Consider the following 25,582-nt stretch of genomic DNA (forward strand, 5'->3'; position numbering starts at 1 on the left):
TTCTTTTTTTTTTTTCTGAGCTTTTCCTCAAAAAATTCTAAAAAATAAATTAGCAATAGATGAATTTCTATTTATTTTTTCGAATAATTTCGACTATTAGCTTACATTTTAGTGATAAATTAAAAAACCATTTTAAAATATGAATATCATGATTTATGTTTTCTTAATTTCTTTTTTTCTTTCTTGTGATAAAGGAAAAAATTATTTTTATCTCAAAATATAAGTAGTTGAAAATTCAAAACTTGTAAATCAAGAGATATAAAAAGAAAAATCATAGCAAACTTATTCTCAATACTATTTAATGACTTGGAAGTTAGGAAAGAGAAGACTTCTATTTATACCTAAAGAAGGGCTTTGTATAAAGAGCTACCCCACCTAACTTAATACATTGCTTGTTAAAATTTGTAAAATTTATACGTTTTGAATCAGATAAAATTTAATTTTAAAATTTTATATAAATAAATTTGTATGAAATTGGTTACAGTTAAACTAAATTCTATTAAAATAAATTTTATATTAGTTTATTAATGTATTTCATAATATTAAAATATATTTTTTAATTTTTTATATTTTTTTAAATTAAATTAATTTTTTAAATTAAATATAGCACTATTTTTTATAATTCTAATATTTATTTCATGTTCAAGGATGCTGCCTCTCTTTAGTTCCCATCCTTCAATTTTATCATTCAGCAATGTCCGACTACCCATTGGGTACATATGCTTTTTTTTCTTTTTTATTTACCCAAAAAGAGAAAAAAAAAAAACTCAAATCATAAGTTAATTGATTCGAAGATTTTATGAATTTATTTGACATTATAATTGTAGATATATACAGAACTTTGAATCATTTTTCTCGAGCTGTGCGTTTCCACGAAGGATTTTTTTTTCTACCTCTACCCTAATGAGTTGTTTATCAAATCGTTGCGATTCATGTTTGATCCAGCAGAAAAGGAAGAGATTTTTGAAAAGTAGATTTTTATAATCCTCTAAAAGATCAAACATATTTAAATATTTTTACTATTCTATACTTTTTTAAAAAAGACGCTCAGCCTACGGAAACTGTTCATGATATTTTAAACGTAATTTATTTAACGAAATGCAAGGTGAGTTATGTGTTTTGAGCTTCCATTAACCAACTTAATTACATTAGAATTAAATTACTCATTACTGAACTTCACATGCCTTTTCAATTAAGCAGCTTTAAATGTAATTAGATAATCATATCTCTTATGAAATCACTTGAAAAATGTATAAATTAGTACAAGACTAATTCTCAATCATTAGAGTGCCATTTCAAAAACTATTTATAATGCAACATAAATATTCTCATCCAATCTTATAAGCTAAATAAGTTGACAATGTGATAATTTATAATTATAATTACGTGCTTTTAATAATCATAAAAAAAAAAAGATGATTGGGCTCACAAAATTCACGTGAATAATTTACTTTTGCTGCTTTATATGCAAAATTTATTTAATCTTTTTCTTCTCTAATCATTATTCATTTCTATGCCTACTAGAAAGTGACCATAGATTTTTTTTTTTTTTTTTTTTTTTTGCCCTTTATTTATGGGGAAAACTATGTAGTTAGCAATTGCTTACTTTTTCCCAAAAAACAAAAATCTTTTTGATGCATAAATTAATTAATGAAAAAGAAAAGATACAAACCGAATAAAGCAGACAAATGAATTGTCATTTCCAACTGTGATATCTACTGTCCCAATTTAATGCACTTAAATTAAATTAAATTAAAAGAAGCAGTCCGTGACCCAGTAATTGCAAATTTAGATTGCATTTGATTCCTTTAATTTCGGTAACTGGGGTTCTTGACTAATCAAATAATCATAGGTTCATAGTATTAATCATAATTTATAAGGCCAATTCATCAATCCGGACAGCTTTATTAGGTTAATTCCATGAACCAAATCTCCCAGGACCCATTACACCCTATAAACTTGCATTCAGATCACCCTTTCCTACAAAATCATTGCCATTTCTTTATTTGTTTATCACGATAAATTAATTAATTTATATAATATCAAGTTTTTTATAAAATTTATGTGATAAAATTTTAAAATCATGTTATATTGTTTTTTAATAAAAAAACTAATACATGAGATGTTTATAAAAGTGTTAATTGTAATATTTATAAAAAAATTAAATATAATATTAAATAATAAAAATTTATGATTTATTTAAATATAAAATTCTTATATTCTTAAGAACTAATTATAAATTTTAAATTTAGATCATAGAAAAATAATTAAAATAAATTTGCGACACGTTTGATAATTTATTAGTCAAATAATAATAAATAAATATAAAAAAATTTTAAAAATATTTATTATATGAAATACGAGAATTTATTAGTGGAATGAAATAGATATGAAATTAAAATTGATAAATGTATATACTTCTCATATTTATTTACCTTAGCATACAATTAATATACAAAATTCACAATACTATATTGTATAATTTTTATAAACGATCAATATAGATGTAAATAGAAACATTATAAAAAATTAAATTTATATTTTATACTAATACTATTACAAATCAAATTATATATAATATATATAATAAGAATTTAAATATAAAATAAATAAAATAATCATGCAATAGCATAAATAATTAGAATATTGGATGAGTAACATAGTATTGACTTATTTAATATTACTAAATATGTATAAATTATATTATTAGTTTGGTGCATAATTATTTATTTTAGCTCTAGAAACTTTATTTTCTCAGAAAATGCTGAAATTTCAAATCATAATTGAATTGTCACGACCCCACCCGTGGGCCCGTGACCGGCACTAGGGAATGGGTAGGCTTAAGGCCACCGAAACCCGTAGTAAGTCTGACACTCACTGATTTAAACAAATCTCATCTCAAATTAATATTATTAAAGTCACAATTTATCTTAATAGTTACACTTTACAAAATTACTTCGGTCTACCAGAAAAACTAGGCGAGACCCGAAGCTCAGAAAATTTACAACTGATACATCTACTATTTACTACTGCGGAGAATCTAAGATTTACCATTTTACATACCAAATCAAATACTTCACCCGATGATGAAGGAGTTCTTGAATAAGAGTCGCGAGAGAACTAACGATCACGAATCCGAAAAACAACATAAATGGAGACTCGGTCTAGAGTGAGTTAAAATCATATATCTAAAACAGTTTCAAATATCTCAATGTCACATTCATTTAATTTTAAAATAATTAGTAAATCACGCGAACCATACGTGTCATGCCATGCTTAAACAAAATTTATTCCACATGCAACGGGATGAGTACTTTAGAACTCTAATCCCAACTCTAAAATCTCGATTATTTCAACACTTATGTCTCACTAACCTCAACTCTATCATCTCAAACCTCTCATTCCAACAGATTTGGCGCCCCGAGAGCAAAGCTCGACCAGGACCTTACCTCCGATCCGGCCACTTAACTCTCGGCCTTAGCCTTTTGGCTCTCTTATCCAATAAGACTGGCGCCCGAGAGCAAAGCTCGACCAGGGACCTTACCTCCACCGGTCACTTAAATATCCAAATAAGCCGCCCCAGAGCAATGCTCGACCAGGGACCTTTACTCCGGCAACCACAAATCACTAAGCCCAGAGAGCGATGCTCGACCAGGGCAGGTCCTAATCTTTCTTTCTCAAAATTTTTACCTCTTTACCCTTTTCCTATCTCTCTCATATTATATTGGACACTCATCCAACTCCTATGTTCTCACATCCCATCCTGAGTCATCATGCAATATTAAAATTGGTAATAAGGGAAAAATATATTTAAATAGTAATTAAGAGCATCATGCAAATGATAATAATAATAATTAAATAAAAAATTAAAATTGCAAATAAATGTTCACAGTAGCAAATCAAATTTTATGCATGACACGTGCGTAAACGATATATGACTTTAACTCACGGAATTAGGGCGACCTCCTAGCTCGGCTTAGGTGTCTCGGTAGGAGCGAGCGAACAGACAGATCATCTAATCACGGAAAACAATTTATCAAAATGATGAAACAATTACAATAGACCACAGGTCTAGACTCCTAGAACTAACTGTCTAAGAATCTCGACTTGGGAACTACCGAAATTCAGTGAACCTCCTCTACAACACGAACATTACCCCCCGTAAAAACGGGTCCAGGACTGCCGGAAAAACACTCCAAATAACCAACAATTAAAACAACGGAGTCGGGTCCCCAAACTTCACTATTTCCGACTCGCCACACAAAGACAAAAACACGACTATGGCGGTGCCAACCGGACAAATATTTATGACTCACAAATATCATCAAGTACACAATATAAACCATAGACACAAATTAGACCAAGGATTTCTAAAATTAACGGGCCAAAGAAATTTACCGAGACGTTCGATCGCTCGGTTGACTACTTCACCACGGGAGTCCGATCGACGATCCGAACACACCATCGGACTCACAACGGCCGATGGCGATCCACGCCGATTTTCCGATCCGACACCCGATCATCCGGAGAGATTTGCGGACGATCTCGACCGTCGATTCGCGAAACGAAGCCCGATCGCCACGAAACCGATGCCATCGCGAAGCTTGAGCCGAGGAGAGTCGGGATACATCCTCCGATCATCCATCCTCCGGCCGGAGCTCACGGAAAAGCCCAAAAATGCCGGCCACCATTTTCTCTCTCCACCGTGAATCTCCGATTCCGCCACCATGGCCAAAACAAAGCCGAGGGCCGAGAGGAGTCGATCGGCACCAAAATCGGCCGACCACCGACGCCGAAGGCGAAAGAAGCTTCTACCATCTTCCTCCTGCTCCGTCGCCCGTGGTCTTCGGCCGACACCCCGCCCCGACGACGCCCATGACCTTCTTCTTCTCTCTCTCTCTCTCTTCCCTCTCTTCCTTCCCCGACTTCCATTCCTTTCAATATCGACATTTGACCCTTGAACTTTTCCTTATTACAATTTCGTCCCTCAACTTTCTTAATTACTTACAATTTCATTCGCGAATTTCAATTTAACCCCCAAACTTCTTTTTAGCCTTTCAATTAAGCCCTTAACTATTTAATTTGGGCCAAATCCGAATTATTGAAAATACACAATTACAAAAATACCCCTGACCGACATATTTATTTACAAAAATACCAAGCTCACAAATTTCCATTAAAACCCCATAAAAATAACATTATACTTTCAATCCTTATTCCAAAATAAATTTCCAATTAAATCCTACACACAATTAAATTAAATAATCAATTTCCTCAAAATTCTTTTATAAAAACATCCCTTATAATTTCTTCCAAAATTTTTCAATATATAATTTTACTTATATAAATATGCATTTGGAAAAATTTTGAATAACCAAAATATAATCATTTCAAATTAAACCCAATAATAATGAAGCTAAAATTAACTTAAATAAAAACTCATTATTAAATATATAAAAATTTCGGGTGTTACATGAATGAAGGGTGTCTAATTTTTAATGATATTGAGTTACAATTAAAACCGAAAAGACTATTAAGAATAAGGATCAAATGAGGACAGATTCCACTTGTAATGAATTAAAACCATAGAATTTGCTTTGCTAAAGAAGATGATTGTATTATATCTATCTTGAAGCTTGGATAGGGTTTTTAAAACTTTTAGTTGTTGGAGGTGACACATAATTAAACATATATATATATATATATATGTATATATATATATATATATATATATATATATATATATATATATATATATATATATATATTCCTGATTTGTCACTAAATTTTCATCAATGTAGAGAATTTGGAAGTTGGTTAGTCTACTTTAATGTGAAATTATGAAAATGAAACTTCAACAAATTTGGATTGGAAAGAAATATCAACCCATGAGCTAAATTTATAAGATTAATAATTGTCATAGGTGCACAAAACTTTTTATTCTTCTAGTAATACACTTATTTTAATGTGTAATCATTTTATAATTGTACTTATTAGGATGAAAGATGACTTGAAAGTTGGATTTTGACTAGGGTTTTTGGTGTGCTGTGGCATGAGGGGAAGTTAGTTAGTACTTCTTAATCAAGGTCTAAAACTTCATTAGCACAGATTAATTTTAATTTTTGAATGGTCAATAAGTATTTTAATTAGTTTCCTCTTTCTTTTTTTTTTTTAAATTTTTTCATTCAAAGAAAGATGATTGAAAATTGGCTAAAATGAGCACTAAATACTAATCGAATTAAAATATTTTTAAATTTTGATAAGTAAAACTCTACCAATATTTCCTAAATAGCATAATATATCTCTATTATTATTTATTCTCTAAATAATATTTAGAGTGTATCTCAGCATGAATTATGGTTTATGTGGTAATAATGAAGATTGAGGTTTAAAAAACTTCATTATGGTGCTCCACTTTTCTAAAGTTTCTTTTAATCAATAGCATACTGCTTATGATGACAATCAATTCTAGAGACTTGCCTGTCTTGTCAATTAGCTTGAAAGAACTTCACTTTAAGTCTAAAATGGTGGAATTCCCTTTGATAAAAAGAAAGCAGCAATATCTAGTATTATTGTGAGTTAATTACTTTTACTATAAATACTGTAATTTATCTAGTGGAGTAATTAGACTTTAAATTTAGAATATTTATTTTTAAATATTAAGATATGACATTAAAGTGATTAATAGAGTAATTAAAGTTTCTTCACTGAAAACAGCACCCTGAGACAGCATCATAATTAAGCCATATTTGATTGTGGGACATAAGCACACGCGTAAAGGATTTGGCTTTTAACAAAAATAGATCATTTCTAAAAACATTGATGATTGATCTTTTAACAGTGAAGTTGTTCTTGATTCTACTTCATTTTTATGCATCAAGATCTACATTCTCTACTAGCAAACTTCTTCTTTCTGTTTTCTTTGATCACCAAAAGGTTTCTTTAAGGTGAGGTTAAAAAGAAATAGACTTCTTGATACACTTTGACAAAGTGAATAATGCTGTAGATTAAAGTTGTGACACCCATTTACCTGTTTGCTGTGGGCAGACCATTGCGCCCATGGCATGTACTTTTGCCCTAAATTCCGCCTATGTTTACAGAAAACTCAAGGCATCTACACCCCGACTCAAGTTTACCAAATGTTATTGACAACCCTCTTGCTTTTTAATGGTCAACTTCTACATTCGAATCTCGATTGATACAAAAGTATTAAAAAAAGTGTTATTCCAAGCTAATAGACGTAAACAACTTTCGTCTAACTTACAACCTTATCGATTATCAAAGTAGATTTATTAAGTTTGCATTGCTAAACTTTGGCATCTTCATGTCTCTCTTAGAGAGATTATTTTATAGTTTCATTTATGTTTTTTTTTTTTTTGTTTCTCAAGATTTAATTTTGACGAATGATTATTGATAGGACAGTAATGGGATAGAGCGACTAGACAAGTTAAACTGTCGAAACTTTGATTCAAAAGTTTCAACTCAAAACCTTACGACATGGACACAACTAAAACTCATCAAATTGATAAATTAAATTCGAGGTAACAATAAATGTCTGTTTAAACTCTGATTATTTCAGATATTCTGTAAAGTAATATAAAATCCTACCGTGACATCACTAGACCATTAAAGTAGCCACACGTCCCTACTCAATAGGTGGTTATAACAGAATTATTGAGCCGTAAGTCTCTTTGGTCTCCTTTTCAAGTCACCAGCCTACAGACAAGTATAAAACTCTTTCCCTAACACACAAAGAATTATGATCATCTCTTATTGTTATTATGTTGAAATTACTATAAGATCCTAACTTGACCATTGGAGTGCTATCGGGACCAGCATCCTTTTGGCTCACTAACCATTTTGGTGATTTGCAGGTTTCTATCCAAACTAATCCATCAGACTCTAAACGAATTCATCAATTATTATTTTAAATTGAAGTGAATTATATATTTTAGTTCTATATTAATAGGGTCGTTAGTTTGTGTTTACATATTATATAAGTGTAACATGTTAATTTGAAACTAGCATGACATGATATAATGATTAAAAATTTAGGTGTAGTTTTATTTATTAAAATAACAAATAATATATATTAAACTTTTTTTTTAATACATGCTATGTATTATAAATAATAAAATAAAATAAAATTGTATGGGCTTTTCTTACTAGAAGGCTCCCCGATTGGGAAAGTTACGAGGCTTTCTTTCCTCCAAAACACATTTGCAGTTAATTTAAATTCCCTCTCCAAATTCGGAAGTATCAAGTTGTTGAAACGACGGCGTTTTTCATCAACGGCACTCCCGCGTCCAGACTCATTTCAAAAACATCTCTCTTTCTGCCTGTCTCGGTATTGTCAATAGAGTTCAATCACAGTTAATTCTATCATGGGTTCTAGAGCAGGTACCTAAAGAACCCTAAAACTTTCACTCTTTGCTTTTTTAATTTTATTTCAAAAAGCATGAAGTTGGTTATGATTGTATGGAAATCCCAGGTAGAAATAGAAGTGAAGTTGATTTATGGGCAGAGATAATAGCTGAAGAGACAAATTACAAGGATCAGAAGAATATTAAAGTGTTTTACAGAAGGAGACGCTCCCAAGAGACCCTTCAAGATTCCATTTCGTAAGACGTATAACTCTAAATCCACTCAATTTCCCACTTCCTGTTTCTTTAAAATTACCTCCTTTTTTTTTTTGGGTACAGTCAGAATCAAGCAGACTCAGATAAGGAGAATCGCGTGAGTTTGGGTGCTGCTGCTGCTGCCGCTCCCAAGAGAGTCAGTTGGAATCGTTCACTTTCTATCAGGTTTAATTTCATCAGTTTAACCCTAAATTTACTCATTTTGTTTTCTTAATGAGTATTCATATGTTTTAAAATTTGCTGATCTTTTATACTTATGAATTGTTTTAAATTGTTTAGTTGGTGATTTTTAGTATATGTGTATTTCATATCGTCTGCTGCATAATTTATGTCTTTATTCAAAGAACTGGTTAATCCTTCCGGAAAAAAAAAAAAAAACTGCTAATAATAACTTGTGCAAGTTATTAATTTATTTTTTGTTTCTCTCGTTTTGCCTTTCGAATTTGGATTCACCAAATGCTAAATCCATAACTTGAGCATTTTTTTAACCTATGAGAAGCATTTCTGTATTATAAGACTTTTACTCAGACCTGAGAGAATACCCACTGTGTTCCTTCTTCTGGGTTTTGTTTCTGTATTGTTGTTTATTTCATGTCCTTGTAATTTAGCTTTGTGCTTAACAGAGGGAGAGTCAGTATTGCTGTTACTGCTTGTGTTGACAATCGACCCCAACAAAAGCAACCAAAAAGAAAGGGAAAGCCACCTGTTCCAAAAGTATGTCTTCATTACTGTTTCTTTATTCTCTTATTAGGTGGTGCTATTTTTGCATTTTCATATGTTATCCTCCACGCCTATTATGTTACATGGTATTTGCTTCCCTAAGGCACAAAGCAGGGCCAGCTGTTTTTGTTATTCTATGGACCATCAAAAGCTCAGTCTCTTTCGTTCTGGTTTTATAGAGAAAGGCTGATCAACCTCCAAATTTTGAGAAAGAGAGAGCATACTTTCAAGAGGTTGATGCTTTTGAGTTGCCGGAAGAGAGCCCCTCTCCCAAAAACTTTGGTACATGGATCACCGGCAACCAATCTGATAATGTTGCGATCCCACATTTGTCATCCAGGTTAGAGAGTTGGTTGATTACCAAGCAGTTAAAGTTGAACGAGAGTTCTGCACCATCTACTGCGCTGTCAAAGTTATTAGAATCTCCAAGGATGCCGTTAGAACCTATTTGTGCTGATGATTTCAACACTATAAATTTGATAACCCCAGTAAAATCTTCCTTGAAAACCAATTCAAATCTGCATTCTATGCAAAACATTATAAATTTGATAACCCCAGAAGAATCTTCCTTGAAAACCAATTCAAATCTGCATTCTATGCAAAAAAGAATCAATGCTTATTTACTCAAAAAGTCAAATTCACGAAACAGCAACTCTGTGTTATCACGTCTGCGTGATGAGGGCTGTAAGGATATTGAATTGGCAGTGAAGAAACTATCACTAGCGTCAACGTCTACTTCGGCGGATAATGACAATGTGGATCCATTTTCTTCACTTTTGGCATACTGTGGACAGTCGGTTCCATCAACTCTGCTTGATGTCATCTCCAAATATTGGTTTGTCCTTATTCATATAATGATGTCATCTCTAAATATTGGAATGTCCTTATTCATATAATATGATTAATTTTTTTATCTTTAATTTTCAATGTTCTTTTTTATAAGTTGCTCAAACATAGAAAAGCCCATTGAAGATAGAACATGCATTACGACCCCGTTCCTTCATCTGTTTTTATTGTTCAAAGAGGTACAAAATTCTTTATAATTTCAACATCAAGTGCGTGGTCTTAGTTGATGTTCCATTTCCAAGAGGTCGATTTTTTACATAACTTGCATATTTGGTCCCTAAATTTCTTACTTTCCTATTTAGATTTTTAACACTGTATTTAGTTTCCTTCCTCTCATTAGAGTTAGCCAACTCCTTTGGCTACTGGGAAGAAAATGAATAAATTTTTCTTTTATTTTTCCTCAACGATAGTCAATAAGTGGTTTTCATGTGTCAAGAATGGTTTTCTTGTGTTGCATCCAAAAGATGAGAATATGAGCGCAGAGGAAAGAAACAGAAGCGTCTCCAGAATAGTCAAGTTCTCAAAATAGTTTTCTAGGACAAGCATCTCTAACATTTTCTGACCAGTGGTTCTCAGTGTACTTTTGATGCTTGATTCTAAAAATTGCATTCTAGAGTTGATAACCCGTGCATAATTATGTCCCAGGTTTTCAATCATATAAACAATTTAGGATTAGTGCATCATCATAATCATTAATAATCTTTAGCATTTGTTAGAATTGTTGCTTCAGTGTTCTGCATGCATTAGCATTTATTTTCTACTTCCTTTGCACTGTTTTCTTTGAATGGAGCTCCTGGATCCTTAAGCTAACAAGAATTGAAATCTCATGACTCAGCAACCCAAATGATATTATTAAAGTGGGGGAAGGAACATATGGAGAAGCCTACAGAGTTGGCACTACCGTCTGCAAAATTGTTCCAATTGATGGAGAGTTGAGAGTAAATGGGGAAGTACAAAAGGTATTAATCATTGTTTCATGTCCAGTTATAAGTTTTCCTTGGATGAGCTTTGTTTTATTGCTAAACCGTTCACTTTTTGTACTTCAGAGATCAGAAGAACTTCTTGAGGAAGTTGTACTTTCTCGAACTCTCAATCATCTACGAGGGAATGATGGTGATGCCTGCAATGCATGCACAACATTTATTGAGACCTTAGAGTATGTACTTTGTGCTGTTTTAAAGTTCTATATTCTGCAATTGATTAGCATCTTCTGGACGCAACAGTGTGCTATAAATCCGACTTATATTCAGTGTATTTGAGGTTCACATTCTGGACTTAAGTTAGCCTGTTGCATTATATGTGTGCAAGGTTGTGCACACAAGGGAGAATGTTGACCTTGTCATCTGATATAGTCTGCATTTTCGCACTGAAAACCAATAGCCTAAGTGGTGTTTCCTTCCTAGTTAAGCTTGATGGATATTAAACCTACAAATAATGTAAGATGAATGTTAGCTTGGAAATACATGCAGTATATATTAGATGCTGTAATGTAATACTTGTCAGAGGAAGTGACAATCATTTCTAATCATCTATTTTTCTTTCACAGTTTAAGGGTGTGCCAGGGTCCTTATGACAATGCATTGATTAGAGCATGGGACAGGTGGGATGATGCACATGGATCAGAAAATGATCACCCTAGGGGATTTCCAGAGAAGCAGGTTTAGCTTTGTCTATGTCATTAGAATTTATTGACATAACTGTGTGCCTTACTCATTGTTATCAATAATGCATCCACTTCCAGCACATAAATAAGCATGCATCCTCCATAAATATGCACATACCACAGATTCAGTTGTCTGAAAGGGCGCAAAATTCAGAAAACGTGTGTGAGGCCACAGTTTAGCTTATGTTCCCTTTCTCCTCTCTTCTTCACTTACTTGGGCCCTGGGGAGATAGTGTTGTGTGGATAAAATCTGAAAGTTAGATGTTGATCTTATTATATACATCTTAACATTCAAGACATGCCTTATTAGGTTTTCTTACTATACTCATGCTTTGCAGCGTTATGTTGTATTTGTACTACAACATGGGGGCAAGGACCTTGAAAACTTTGTTCTATCGAACTTTGACGAGGCTCGGAGTTTATTGGTTCAGGTAAATTAGTTTCTTTTGGGCAATTTAATGAGATTTTTGCTGATATTAATCTGTAAACCCATTGTGCATTGCAGGTTACGTCTGCCTTGGCTGTTGCAGAAGCTGCATTTGAATTCGAACACCGCGACCTGCACTGGTCTGGCTATTTTATGCATTTAACAATGTTGTAGTTTATCCTGTATGGGTGCTGAACAAAGACTATTTCTGTTTCAGGGGAAACATTCTGCTAAGTCGAAATGACTCTGCTACAGTGAAGTTTATCCTTGAGGGGAAGGAAATGTTTGTCAGAACATATGGATTAGCGATATCAATAATTGACTTTACTCTCTCAAGAATTAATACAGGTGAAAGTTCCATGTTTTTCTTAACTTTATATCTGGCACATGACAATTAAACTTTTCCTTGATTCTTCAGTCTAACAAACTTTACGCACAACAGGTGAAGATATACTCTTTCTGGACCTATCATCAGATCCTTATCTCTTTAAAGGTCCAAAGGGTGACAGACAAGTAAGAAAAGGAGTAATAAGTGCTGATTCCTTGTTCCTTATTCAAAAATGTCAGGATATCGCTAATTCATCCTTAATATCATTTGCAGGCAGAAACATACAGAAAGATGAAGGAGGTAACGGAAGATTGCTGGGAAGGAAGGTAATACACGTTGATACCATATTATCATCCTTAAATGCATAAGAAGAACTTGTTGGTGCTTTTCCTCTTCATTTACTCATCACGTTGGGCATTAGATTTAGGACCGTAATCTGAATAACTGCATAAGAGCGCGTCACTGTTTGGAACAGTTAAATTTCTCTATCTGTTCAACTAAATAAAGGAAGTGCTGTATGTTAACTGAAATCAAATCCAGCGTTGGCACTTCACTTACCCATCATGCATCATCTCCGTTTACTTGCTTTGATAAATTTGAAATGCTGTGAATGTTAACCCAGTTGATTTTCATGTTCTGCAGTTTTCCTAGAACAAATGTGTTGTGGCTACTGTACTTGGTGGATATATTAATTCAGAAGAAATCATTTGTAAGTTGCTTTACTAATTTCCAGAGATTAGAAAAAGAATGATCATTAATATGTCAAAGACTATTGCTGCTTGCCCTCTACCTTCCATTCCCATCCTCTGTTGTCTAACTACACTGCTAGCCTGCTAAACAATGTGAATGATCAATAGGGATTCCTCCTTCATTGAATACTCTCATATATTTGAGAACTTCGTCTGGAAATTGATATGCTTTATGAAAAAGAAACCCTATACTCCTGAAAAATCAGGGTCATAATATCACTGGAGCATGATGTATGTTTAGCCCTGTACTGGATCGAGTAAATTGCTGGATAAGACGATGGATCTCTGGTTGCTTGTTGCTCAACGCATCAATACTGGAAGGAATATAATTTCTGACTTATCTATATTGTACTTGTATCAGGAACGTTCTTCGAAAAATGAGAGAGAATTGCGGTCGCTCAAGAAACGTCTGGACAAGTATAATTCAGCCAAAGAAGCTATTTTTGATACTTTCTTTAGTGACTTGCTTGTAGATAATTCTGTAAAAATTTGAAAGGAAAACTAACTGCTCATATTCTGAGTATTGTAGGCCTGACTTACTGTTAACAGATTCATAATCTAACAGATCAACTTCAAGAGTTGTTCTCATATTTCACATTTCCTCTTGGAAAAAAAAAAGAAGAAAGATTTCTTTTAGATTCCAAAACAGCACGTGGGTCACTGTTTGTGAGTATTTTTCGCTTCTTCTTTTCTTGAAGGGTTGCATTTCTGTGATTGAATAGTAAAAGACCATACAGGTGTCCTTTCAGACGCGGCAGCGACATCATAACCCATTAGCAGAAAGTTGCTCCAATGTTTTGAATTAAATTATACTTTCTTTATCGTCTAAAACCATGTTCTTTGAGGGGGTTGGTGTTAACAGTAACACATGGAGAGTTATAGAAACAACTTGCAAGATTAGGCAGGCCACTTTCCTCTCTTCTGCCCAGAAATCCGCATGATGTGTTCCGAAAGTTGTCGACATCTTTTTACCAAAATGAATGTCATTTTTCGACTTTTCTTTCCTTTCTCTATGATCTTGTCTTGACCCAAATTTTTACTTTTAAGAAAAATCTGGTTCTTAAATTTAATTTTTGACGGCCATGCATATATGGAAGAGTTATTTTGGTTTTAAAGTTTGCTTAGACCTCTTGCTAAAGGCATTAATGCATGAGAACGAGCAACAATCTAGAATTTTCATATATAGGACAATGAGTCATTTCTCCCGGGACGAGGTTTGCATTACACTGATTCTAATATCCACCCCTTATATGCAATATCCACCCCTTATATGCAAACACCAAAACAAAACAAGACAGAGACAAAAGCAATTATTACATAAATGAAAAGTGCCCATATCTCTGTTAGGGTTATTTGTTGCTTGTTTTTATTGTCAGCAGATGCTTAAGAAATTTTATTAACCTTATCAGCAATAATAGTATACGTATGAACATCTCCTCTCTCTCTCTCTGCCTCTGTAATGGGTTTGGTTGCTTTCGGCTTGTGACCTAGTCAGACAAGGTGCTTTTGACATCGAGTTGAATTAAGAGAAGCACAATACCTTATTCCACATGGGGGGTGTCCCCACTTCATTGGAATATATATGATATCAACAGAATAGAAAGTGACACTAATAATGCTGGTACAAATTAGGCCTCACAATAGACTAAATGAAATGGAGCTCATTATACCAGGGAACTAGTAGCAGTGCAGCAGTGAAGTGTTTTATCTTGTACTGCAGAAAATTATGTTCAGATTTGCAAAAAAGAAAATATGTATTACATGAACTCTTATCCAAGAAGAATTACCTTTTACATTTTAAAATGGGTTTTAGGTATAAATCAAGCTCCTGTTCTTTCCTTTCCTTGCCTTTTTTGTTAACATTAAATAAATGTTATTATGGTCCGTGTGGAGCTAAGCAAATTTGACTTCAACATCTTCTTTTTCATTGTCCAACCAACTTTAAATCCTTAATGGTTTAAGCTTAGGATAGGATTAATGCATGCTGACAGCAGTTTTGCTTTTGGATTAGCCTCAAGTAATGTATCTACATGCATTCTTGTGAATCCTCATGATGATTCTGCATCCTCCTTTTCTTCTAAAATCTTTTGCAAGTTGCATCTCCTATCATTTTATCATATCCAACTTTTAATACAGTGATCAGATTCTGCAAAGCTGAATATTAAAAAAAAGAAAAGAAAATAACAACATGAAGCAATTAGTTCTGTTGGTCAATGCTGTGCTATTATTAGATCTAAAGACAAAGGGAAATCCAAAAAAGTTTTAACTTACATTGGTTTTAGTGTTAAAAATGTTGGATTAAATTTATTAGCTGATATCTGGAGAATGTATCAGCAAGTTAAACTTTTCAATTGGTGGATGATTAGTAACTCATGAGCTTGAATTCTCTGTTGTCTTACACCCAAGTAAATGGCAAACATTAACTGTGAGTGAGTTTGCAGGACTGTGCAGGTTATAAATATTTGTCAAAAAAGTAGTAGGATAAACTAAGCATATATCAAGGCAAAATATCAGGGCTTGCTGTTTAGCTTTATGGGTAATCTCTACCAGCTTAATCTGTCAAGACATGTCTTCACATCACTGTTATCTTGTAGCATCGAAATGTGTATTTACTGTTAAACTAAATAAGCCAGCAAGTAAGCAGGGTTTATATCATTAAAATTAAAATTTTTACATGCCCTTTTAAGAAAATGTGCTCCAGACATGCCACTAAATTTGGTCATATTAACATGTGTCTACATGCATGTAAGCATAACATATGTATGGGTTGCAACTTGTCTCAGTGAGATTGCTTTATATCTTGAGAGCCTAATTGTCTTTGGGGAAAGATATAAAGGAAGAAAGAAAAAGAAAAGCATTGGATGATTCTCTGTACTGTTGAAGAAGAAGCAGAATATTGCCAACCCCCATCCTTCATGACAAAGTAACATCTTTTTTCTTTATCATTACATGTAACATAGTCATCAATTCATCTTCCCCTTTTACTTTTTCCTTCTTTCCTTTTCTCTCCTTACCTTTTATCTGCACCACTTTATCTCTCTCTCTCTCTCTCTACTGTCTTTTATCCCATTCCAATCTCTGTGCGTTGTCTTTTAAGCACAGCCATTTTCTGAATCTTGTTAAAATTCCTTGGCCTCTCTTCCCAAAACAAGAAAATAATTTCCATGGCCAAACTAGCTTCTAAGTGTCTCTTCCTTCTCTTCTCGTCTCTTCTCTCTTTCTGCTCTTCTGGTAAGCAACTGCTGTTTCTTGATTATATTTTCTTTTTCTTTGTTGAATTATGTAGAGGAACATAAATGGAAAGGAATCAGTTTTGTTTGTATGATCATATTAATGGTACAGCCCATTTGCAAGATCTTTATAACTTTATATTAATAAATAGTCATAGATGAAGTGCTTCTTTTGCAGATTTGTTATATGACATCCTTTTTTCTTTGTATTTTGCAGGAACCCAGGTGGGTTTCTCCTATAATGTTAAAAGTAGTGTTGCTGCTTCATCAATTAGCAGAACACTGTCACTCTTTGAGCAAAACAAGGTCTTTATATCTCATGTTCGAGTTTTTGTTGCAGATCATAGGGTTTTAAGTACACTTCCCAATACTAATGTGTTAGTTGATCTTTACTTAGATGAAAGTCTAGTTGAGAATTTTACAAATTCTAAATCATCTGCTATTTTGTGGCTTAAAACCCATTTAGTTACCTTACTGCCTCATGTCAAAATCAAAAGTATAGCAGTAAGAGGTAGCAGTGACTTGTCTAAGCTTTTATCCTCCTTGAACATGATCAACTCTGTTCTAAGGAGTTCTAATTTTTATAATGATGTTAAGGTATCTGTGGCATTTGCATTGTCATTCTTGGAGAATCTGAATGGGAAACAAGAAAATGACCTGCATAGGGTTTTAGGGTTTATCAAGAGAATTAGGTCCTTCGTTATTGTAGAAGGCAGTATTGATGATAGTGTAGAATTAAACATGGGAGATCTTTTCGTCAAATCAATTATCAAGAAAGCTACACTTGCAACTTCTATACTTCCTTGCTATGATGTTGATATAATCATGACAGTCAAGAGCCTCGTATATCCTAGTGCAAAACAAGTAGCTGAATTTGCAGCTAAGTTATCAAAATCATTAGAGAATACTCAGATTGCAGGTCAGGTAGCTGAATTATATGCAGAAGTATCTTCTACAGAAGGTTTTGCAGAAAAAGAGCTTAGAAGGGAGCATGAACAAATCTTTCCTTCTGCTCGACGGGAACTCATGAAAAGCCTGAAAGCTATATCACATGATGAAATCGATCCACCAGTCACACTTCCCCCAGATAATCCCACGCCAACAATTGTCACTGTCCCTGCTACTAATCCTGTCACTATAACACCAGCTAATCCTGTATCCACTCCTGTACAAGTCCCCTCCACTACACCTGTTTTGTTTCCACCTACTAATCCTGCTGTTAATCCACCAGCACCAATCACCAATCCAGTCACAACACCAGTAGCACCTATTACGGTTCCTGGGATGCAACCAATAACAAATCCTGTCACAACATATCCTGCCCCGCCAGGAAATGTTCCAGTCACAACACCAGCCACTAATCCTGTGACGCCTCCTGCAACAACAAATGCTCCCGCAATTCCAGGACAAAGCTGGTGTGTAGCCAAGACCGGGGTATCGGAAATTGCACTTCAAGCAGCGCTGGATTATGCTTGTGGAATGGGAGGTGCTGATTGTTCACAGATCCAACAAGGTGGGAGCTGTTATAATCCAAATACTCTGCAAAACCATGCCTCATTTGCATTCAACAGCTATTATCAGAAGAATCCTGCAGCAACCAGCTGTGATTTTGGAGGGACAGCCAGTATAGTCAGCAGCAATCCAAGTAAGAAATGTTATTGAATTAGCAATGCCTTTTTATGCCTCTAAGCATTCAAAACTGTTCCAAGATCCTCACAAAAGTGCAACAGGTACTGGTTCCTGTGTTTTTCCATCATCGTCATTATCATCACCATCATCAACGACAACATTGCCAACACCACCAAGTCCAACTACAAATCCGGCAATAACACCATCAACTCCGGGAACTGGAGAATCAGGGTAAAGTATCTAGTCACATAGTTATTTAAAGCTCTTTTTCTTTTTTCTTCCAAATACTCATTCAATAACTTAATCATGACTTTATGTGCCTTCTGCAGAACTGGGACTCCACCATCAGTTTTAAACTCAAGCAGCCCCGGCTCAGGAACAGGAACAGTTTTTGGGTCTGAAACCCCTCCTGGTTTCAACAGTTCCACATCCAAGTCAGCTTCTTTTCATCCATCTTTTGGGTGCATCATTTTGGTAACGTTGTTCATTGCCAGAACAATCACACTAGACATGTAGAAGGGAGCATTTTTCCATGTGCATTAAATGGTTGGAAACTCATGCTTCAACAGCAGATCAGAGTTGCAGATACAACCACCATTACAGGAAAAAAAAAAACAGAAGATGAGTTCCACGAGGATGAGTTATAATGCCTAGATCCCGCTAAAGATTAACTGGAGTGCGCGAGACTGCTCAGATGTAAAGATGTTTTGCTGAAGGTACAATATTAATCCCACATGAAATATAATTGCATGTTTATTTAAAGACTTCTGTTAGTAGTAAAAGGTAGTGAGGTTGGATAGGAGTTATAGTAGTAGTACAAGGGCAATTTGTTCCTGTATATCTTTGAAAGATAGCAAAGTTTCCAGTTTAGCTTTTGTATTATTACTTGCGTGCTCCAGCTAAATTATGAAGTTACATGACCAACTGATGAGCGGAACTGCATAACAAATGACCAAACCGAGTGCTGTAATACGAAAATAAATGACGAACTTGCTCCATAATTTGTACAACTGGTAGGTAGAAACGAGCTTTTTCTCTATCTGACCATGTTGAGTTCAAATAGGCCTAGTCATTACTCAGGAGTGAAACATGTCATGTAGTTTTTGACATAGAATTCTCTTTTGTCCATGTCAAATCAGCATCTTTACTTTATTTTATAACCCAGTTTTCACATGCTAACTCTTCTTTGTCAAAGATGCTCTAATCATTCCATTTCCATACTGATTGGAAAATGCTGGCCTAGCAAGCTAGTCAAATAGAACCAGACTCCAATACAGTAAAAGAGCATTGCCAAATGCCAACTACCACTGACATTTATGATAGCCGCCTATACGGCATTGGATGCCAATTGTAGTAGAAAATCATTAAATTTAAATTAATCACCGCTTCACCAAACATCCTTTACTTCAATAATGGCTCAGCAATAGGAAACATATTATTATAAACTACAGCACTATCTCATGAACACTCGAGTAATGCATCATTTTGTCGTACACTAGGTTCATAAACATCATTGACAATACAAGAAAAACTAGAAATATTGTACAATGCCATTAACTCAACATTAAAGAACTTATATTTAATATCCTACATTCCGGAATTTTTGTGCCGATACCTACAACATTCTGGTTCTGGTTGCCAAAATGCCAGCATATGTTCAAAACAGTTGTGCTTTCTAGTGATAACAGAAAAAAAGAAAAAGAAAAATGCACTTCTTGAAAATGGCTACATATTAAAGAGGGCATCTATTTTGACCATTTCTAAAGAGCAAGTTGGCTTCTACAGCTCTCCTAAACTCAAGGTATCATAAACTTTATACACAACTGTATAACATCATTTTCTTATTATTGCTTGGAAACTACGACCAAGATCAACATTGACACGGAAACTACAATCTTGAAGCTAGAAGTTTCCCAGAAATTTTGCTTTTCACTATTACCCACAGGTAGAGACTGTTGCTTTGCTGCTAACTGTTCTCTGAGTTCTTTTAGAGCTTTGTCCCTCCGCTCTCCCATCTGTTACAAGAAATAGAGATATCTGAGCAAAATAACAATTTTCTGTCTTAATGAGAAACAGCACCAAGGGATATTCCCCAGAATTAAAGTTAGCATTCAACAAATTTAACTTGAGTAGAACTTAAGCTAGGAGCCACCCACAGACAGTATAATGTAGCCATTATACCACAAGGACGTGGTCCATCTAGTCAACTATAACTAAGTGCTATTAAGGCAAGCATTTGTAAATTTTGTATATATGATGCTCTCCTTGTCTGTAAAATAGCACATAGGTGGAAGTCTTTGTCCGTTGCAGTCAAATGCCACATTCTGTTCTTGGAAGAACAGTGTAGAAACACTTACCCTTTGGAGCTTTCTTGTCTGAGAACGAGCTTCCTGAAGACAGAATTCTAACTTCAACACCCTCTTTTTCAGCTCCTGATCAGCTCGCCGCTGCTTTTCTAACTGTTAGAAAAAATGTCTAATAAACAAGTAGGTCCATGCACTTCAAAGAAGATGCTGAAATGTAAGACATAAACTAAACAAAGTAGGCAATGGAAGTGTGAATATACATGCACCTGTGTTTCTAAGTCCTTAGTTTTGAGCTTCCAATGGGCAGACATAATTCTTATTTCATCTTTCAATTTGGCTATTTCTTCATCTTTAACAACCAAAAGTCTATTGATCTTCTCAAAATTTTTTGGCGAAACCTCATCTAATAATTTCCTTAGTTCACAATCTTTTCCAGTTCCAGCCTTTGCAATAGCTTCCATAATGTCTTGCTCAATTCTAAGAACATCATCTTTCAGTTGCCTTTGGGAGGATTCCCTTGCCTGAAGATCCTTCTGTAAATTGTCTAACTGCTCTCCTAGCCTAGTCACACGATCCTCATGCTCTTTTAACGAACTATTCTTCATATCTAATTCCTTTAGTAGTGCTAAACACTGAAGCTGGGCTGATTGAGCTGAAGCAGCACTTGCATCTGCAGTTGCTTGAGTGGCTGCAAGCTGTGATCTAAGACCATCCAACTCGTCGAGGTACTGTTTGACATTAAAGACTTAGAATTGGAACAGCTTAAGTGGCAGATGGTGCAAAGCTAATGACAAACAATAACTGGCCTAATCCAAATACGGTTATATGCAAAATGTACAGGTATTCTTATAAGCAAAAACTCAGTATCAGAGGCCCCTAGAAGGCAGGAAGGGCAGAACCTAGACATATTGAATTGTTTTTGGTTTCATGTCTCTTTTTTCTTTCCATTTATAATCAACTTGTATAATTGTTATGATCTCTTCTTGAAGAGAAAAAGAAGTTATGCCACATACTATTCATGCTAAGAAGGGCAGGAAGGAGCAACCTAAGCACAGAAAAAGAGCACCAGATAATCACCTAAAAGAATTTATTATGAATGCTTAAAGGTTGTAGCTAGATCTTGACACTTCTTGCAAATAGAATTCTCTTTTAAAATAGTGACTCTCAAAGAATGATTGCTGTGAATGCTTTGTTAATATGCTTTTCTTTCCCTCATTTATTTGATAACAGAAACCCATGCACAAAGCCAGCTCACTTTATTTTTATTCAATATATCATATTTTGCACCCTTGCATTACTGTCCACAAGTTTCATGTTGCCGCTCTTGCTTTAGATTCTAATGTCCTTTAAATCGGGCAGCTAAGTTATGAAAGCCTAAATGGAATTCCTACTTATAACCATTTGCTCTTACCATAAGCTAAGAGCATAGATGCAATTATGTAAAGTTTACCTCATGAAGGAAGACGCAAGAGCTTAAAGGGCAAATTCGTTTCTGTCTATGCAACATCTTGTCATGAAAATGCTACCTATTTGGTTTCTTTAAAAGTGACAGCTTATAAACATAATAGACAACATTGAAGAATTTCATTAGCTCGTAGCCTGTCAAACATATGTGCAAAAGAGTAATACAGACAAGCACAAGCAAACAGGCATCGTCATACGCACGAAAAGTGCTTTTCCTTTGTATTTTATTTCGACCATTTGTTTTCACCCAAGGGAAAGTTGAATGTTCAAGGAAAATGTGCCAAGTATTAGTTTTGGCAGCAATTGCAATGGTACACATGGGTCCTCAAGGCTCCTATAAAGTCACTGACGATACTAATAGCTTCAGCTAAGGCTTAATCTGGAATCATCGTTGCCAAGAGAAGGGTTATATTTACTAGAGTGAAATTAATTTCAGTCCTGCTTATTCCAAAAGTCTATCATTTATGTTATCAATTCTACTAACAAGAAAAGTTGCACATTGACCAACTATATTTCCAATTACTAAATGATAATTAATGCTACCAACAATGTATCACATCTTTATCAATTTATGAACAAGAAAAATATTGAATGATATCCAAATTTACTTCCAATAACTAAAGACAAAATCTACATAGGCCATTTAAAAGTGGCGGCTCCAATTTGTTTATTAAGCATATTTTTCTTAAAATAGTAGCAACAGTGTTCTAAAGAGTAAGCCATAATGATTACCAAGCAACATAAGACCTAAGAATCTGTGCAGCCGTTTCTAATTCAAGTGTTGAAGAAAACATAATCTCTTTTCTCAATTCGTCTTTATTTATTTGTTAGTTTGAATTATTGAAGCAACATGTAAAAAAGAAACAATGATAGAAAAAAGTATGAGACGCTCAACTTTTCCTCCTATGGGCTCCGCCCAAGAAAACATATAATAAAAGCCAAAAGATATGGAGTCATCCAAAGAGATGAGGATTAGATATGTGGATCATGTGATTAGATGAGATACACAAGAAACAACATTTCAAGCCGGATCAACTTAGTCCTTATGGGAAATAACTGCATTAGCAAACCATGTTTGAGTTTCAAATAGGAATCAAGAGTAGGATTTCAAATGCAGAAATTAAAAGCAACTACAAATAAATAAAAAAATTGGAAGAAGAGTGAGAAATGGGTGGGACCTTCTCAGCAGTAGAAGCGGAAGTCTGCAGCTGGCCATTCCTCTCCTCCAATCTCCTCTGCAATATACAAATCTCTTCTTCCATGGTTTTAGCCTTGTTCTCTGCTTCCTGCAAAAACCAAAAGGACACAAACTTTAATTCTAATAAACAAACCCACAAGACCCCACAATCAAAAAGACCCAGAAAAAGGAGAAAAACAAGAATCATACAAAAAGAACCCAAACCCAAACCCACAAAATCACATGCCTGTCTTGTTAGAGTCTCTTTTACAAATGATTGCTCTTGAGATGCAAGGCGGCTACGAACTTCCTTTAACTCTGCAGCTAAAGAGACCACGTTCCTCCTAAAACTCTGCTTCTTCTCATTCAAATCCTTTAACAACGGATCAAGCTCTCTAACTGGAACAGACAGTGAAGATGAACTTGACGATGGTTTTTCCAAAACCGACATCAGAGCTTTTTATTTGATCAAACGGTAACGTTGAAGATCTGATACGAATTGGTATGGTGAATCAAATTTTAGAAATGAAAACCCATTTGGTCTATGCAGTGCTTGAAGTGAAAGCTATGGTCTTTAATCTGTGCATGTGAAAGTGGTAGTTAGGCATTTAATATAAACGGCATAAAAAAAAAAAATAAAGACCAGTAACTTTAAATCTACAGTACATATGCCATGAGGATTTAAAACTTGAGGGATTCGAAATCCAAGTCAATTAAACAATCCTTTTAACATTTATTACATGTTAACTAAAGAAAATTCTAGTCCAGGAAAAAATAATTGTTATTATTTTATATGGCGAAAAACGCACCTTCTCTCAACTTCAAGCAATATGGGGAGAAAGAAAGAGAGAGAAACACGTAAAGGGTGCGTCACTTTCAACCAAATAAATAATTCCAGCGAGTGTAGACATAGAAATAAGCAACAAAAATTCAAACTTGAACCTGCATATTCCAAGCAACCAAACTCTTTAAATTACAGTTCAAAAGAAACCCTCTTTAATTTTCTCGAGAAAAAATTAAAATTCCTAGAAAAGGGACAAAAGAACACCAACTAAAAACAGTTTAAAATCGACAGAGAGAGAGAGAGAAGAAACGTACATTCAAAACTCAAAAGGGTCTTTTAAGAAACAAGTTTCAAAAATAAATCTAGCTTAAGAATTTTTTAACAAACAAGAAAGAAAGAAAAATGCAGCCGTTTCATTAAATTAAAAAAAAAAACGAAGTTCATCAGCAAAGTCCAAACAACTTAAGCTTTCAATTAACAAAAACCCAAAGAAAAATCAACTAAAAGAGGGAGAAGGCTGTCACCTTTTTATAGCAGCAATGGCGGAGCTCAGGCCACCATAACAGGCGGTGATTTGGGGTTTCGATAAGATCAGGGGCTGGAAATGGAAACCAAAGGAAAACAAGAGACTTGAATTTAGGGGTGTTTTTTCCAAAAAGAAAAAAAGGTTATTGGTTTTACTTTGTTTACTGGGATTTTTGTCTTTTATTTAGGGTATAGTGAACGAGTTAGTGAGAGTCGCTGTTTCTAAGCAACATGTCTTAAAAACAGACATAAAGAGGGAGAAACTGAATTTAGGTTCGGATTTGAGGTTTTCTTAGTGGCTTTTCAGTTCGGTGTCTCCGAACCTTAGGTTCGTTTTATGACAAAATCCGAAGCTAGCGTTCAGATTCCTACCTTTTGACTTGCTGCGCGGCAAATCTGAACATTTTGAGCTGGAACTACTAAGATTATGTCACGTGGATAGTTGGAAGCCGTTGGATGCTAACGTCGACTACTCCCTCTCTTTATGGGCCGTAATGGGCCTATATGACCAATAATTTTATGTGGACCTGAATTATGGTTCCTGCCAGTCTGGAGCCGACGGTTCTAGTTCCTTTGAATCGGATCGAAACTGGGCTTCAAGGAGCTGAGTCGATTTCAAATTTGGTTTCGGTTCTGTTGGATTTCTGATAAATATTAAAATAACAATGTTATATATATATATATATATTTATTATTGCATTTTCCTCATGTATAATTTATCTGTCTTTTACTTTGGTTTTAAATTGAAACCGAACTAACAGTTTATATTCTAAAAACGAAACTAGAACTAAGAATGGCAATGGCTGAGTTTAACATTAGGTACAGGGTAGAAAAAGTTTTTCAAACTGGGTTGGATTCAGATTCGGGTAGTATTTACTATATTTTATTTTATATATTTTTATATTAAAACTATATTTTTATTATTTTTTAATATATTTATTTAGTATTTTAATTATTATTAAATATAATTAAAGGAATAAAGTCTAGATTTAAATAATATTTAATATATTTTATAAAAAATTATATATATAAATATTTCGGGTATAGTTTGGAGCAGAACAGAGCAGAGTGTCTTAAATTTATTCTCATCCCGGC

At 34.2% G+C, this 25,582-nt stretch overlaps 3 protein-coding genes across 5 annotated transcripts; 2 read left to right on the forward strand and 1 right to left on the reverse strand.

The window, feature by feature from the left end:
* The first annotated feature begins 8,247 nt into the window (after positions 1–8,247).
* On the forward strand, positions 8,248–13,962 carry LOC8274954 (serine/threonine-protein kinase haspin homolog). The gene is made up of 15 exons (XM_015715025.3): positions 8,248–8,400; positions 8,492–8,621; positions 8,703–8,804; positions 9,263–9,353; positions 9,539–10,194; positions 11,041–11,164; positions 11,252–11,361; positions 11,752–11,863; positions 12,207–12,299; positions 12,374–12,435; positions 12,513–12,643; positions 12,738–12,808; positions 12,897–12,949; positions 13,266–13,332; positions 13,734–13,962. The coding sequence occupies exons 1-15, from the start codon at positions 8,385–8,387 to the stop codon at positions 13,863–13,865; spliced, it is 1,950 nt and encodes a 649-aa protein (XP_015570511.1). The 5' UTR covers positions 8,248–8,384; the 3' UTR covers positions 13,866–13,962.
* Positions 13,963–16,204: 2,242 nt separating this feature from the next.
* On the forward strand, positions 16,205–19,113 carry LOC8274955. The gene is made up of 4 exons (XM_002512527.4): positions 16,205–16,603; positions 16,820–18,247; positions 18,333–18,462; positions 18,561–19,113. The coding sequence occupies exons 1-4, from the start codon at positions 16,537–16,539 to the stop codon at positions 18,745–18,747; spliced, it is 1,812 nt and encodes a 603-aa protein (XP_002512573.2). The 5' UTR covers positions 16,205–16,536; the 3' UTR covers positions 18,748–19,113.
* A 645-nt stretch (positions 19,114–19,758) lies between these two features.
* LOC8274956 (nuclear envelope-associated protein 2) lies at positions 19,759–24,721 on the reverse strand. 3 transcript variants are annotated; one of them, XM_015715026.3, is made up of 7 exons: positions 24,487–24,721; positions 23,988–24,120; positions 23,426–23,757; positions 23,180–23,287; positions 20,804–21,265; positions 20,589–20,690; positions 19,759–20,246 (listed from the first exon to the last, which is right to left on the reverse strand). In XM_015715026.3, the coding sequence occupies exons 3-7, from the start codon at positions 23,627–23,629 to the stop codon at positions 20,076–20,078; spliced, it is 1,047 nt and encodes a 348-aa protein (XP_015570512.1). In that variant the 5' UTR covers positions 23,630–23,757; positions 23,988–24,120; positions 24,487–24,721; the 3' UTR covers positions 19,759–20,075. The 3 variants fall into 3 exon arrangements, with proteins under 3 accessions (XP_015570512.1, XP_025011953.1, XP_015570513.1); XM_025156185.2 differs by lacking the exon at positions 23,988–24,120 and having other exon boundaries at positions 23,426–23,667; XM_015715027.3 differs by lacking the exon at positions 23,988–24,120.
* Positions 24,722–25,582: the final 861 nt, after the last annotated feature.

Source organism: Ricinus communis, chromosome 10 (genome assembly GCF_019578655.1).
Source record: "Ricinus communis isolate WT05 ecotype wild-type chromosome 10, ASM1957865v1, whole genome shotgun sequence".
NCBI lineage: Eukaryota > Viridiplantae > Streptophyta > Magnoliopsida > Malpighiales > Euphorbiaceae > Ricinus > Ricinus communis.

Coding starts and splice junctions, on each gene's coding strand:
- LOC8274954 (XM_015715025.3), top strand. Junction 9,354..9,538: donor GAAAGCCACCTGTTCCAAAA/GTATGTCTTCAT, acceptor CTGGTTTTATAG/AGAAAGGCTGATCAACCTCC. Junction 11,362..11,751: donor ACATTTATTGAGACCTTAGA/GTATGTACTTTG, acceptor TTTCTTTCACAG/TTTAAGGGTGTGCCAGGGTC.
- LOC8274955 (XM_002512527.4), top strand. CDS start 16,537: ATGGCCAAACTAGCTTCTAAGTGTCTCTTCCTTCTCTTCTCGTCTCTT. Junction 16,604..16,819: donor TCTCTCTTTCTGCTCTTCTG/GTAAGCAACTGC, acceptor TGTATTTTGCAG/GAACCCAGGTGGGTTTCTCC. Junction 18,248..18,332: donor TATAGTCAGCAGCAATCCAA/GTAAGAAATGTT, acceptor AAAGTGCAACAG/GTACTGGTTCCTGTGTTTTT.
- LOC8274956 (XM_025156185.2), bottom strand. CDS start 23,629: ATGTCGGTTTTGGAAAAACCATCGTCAAGTTCATCTTCACTGTCTGTT. Junction 23,288..23,425: donor AAGAGACTCTAACAAGACAG/GCATGTGATTTT, acceptor TGGTTTTTGCAG/GAAGCAGAGAACAAGGCTAA. Junction 21,266..23,179: donor CCGCTTCTACTGCTGAGAAG/GTCCCACCCATT, acceptor AATGTCAAACAG/TACCTCGACGAGTTGGATGG.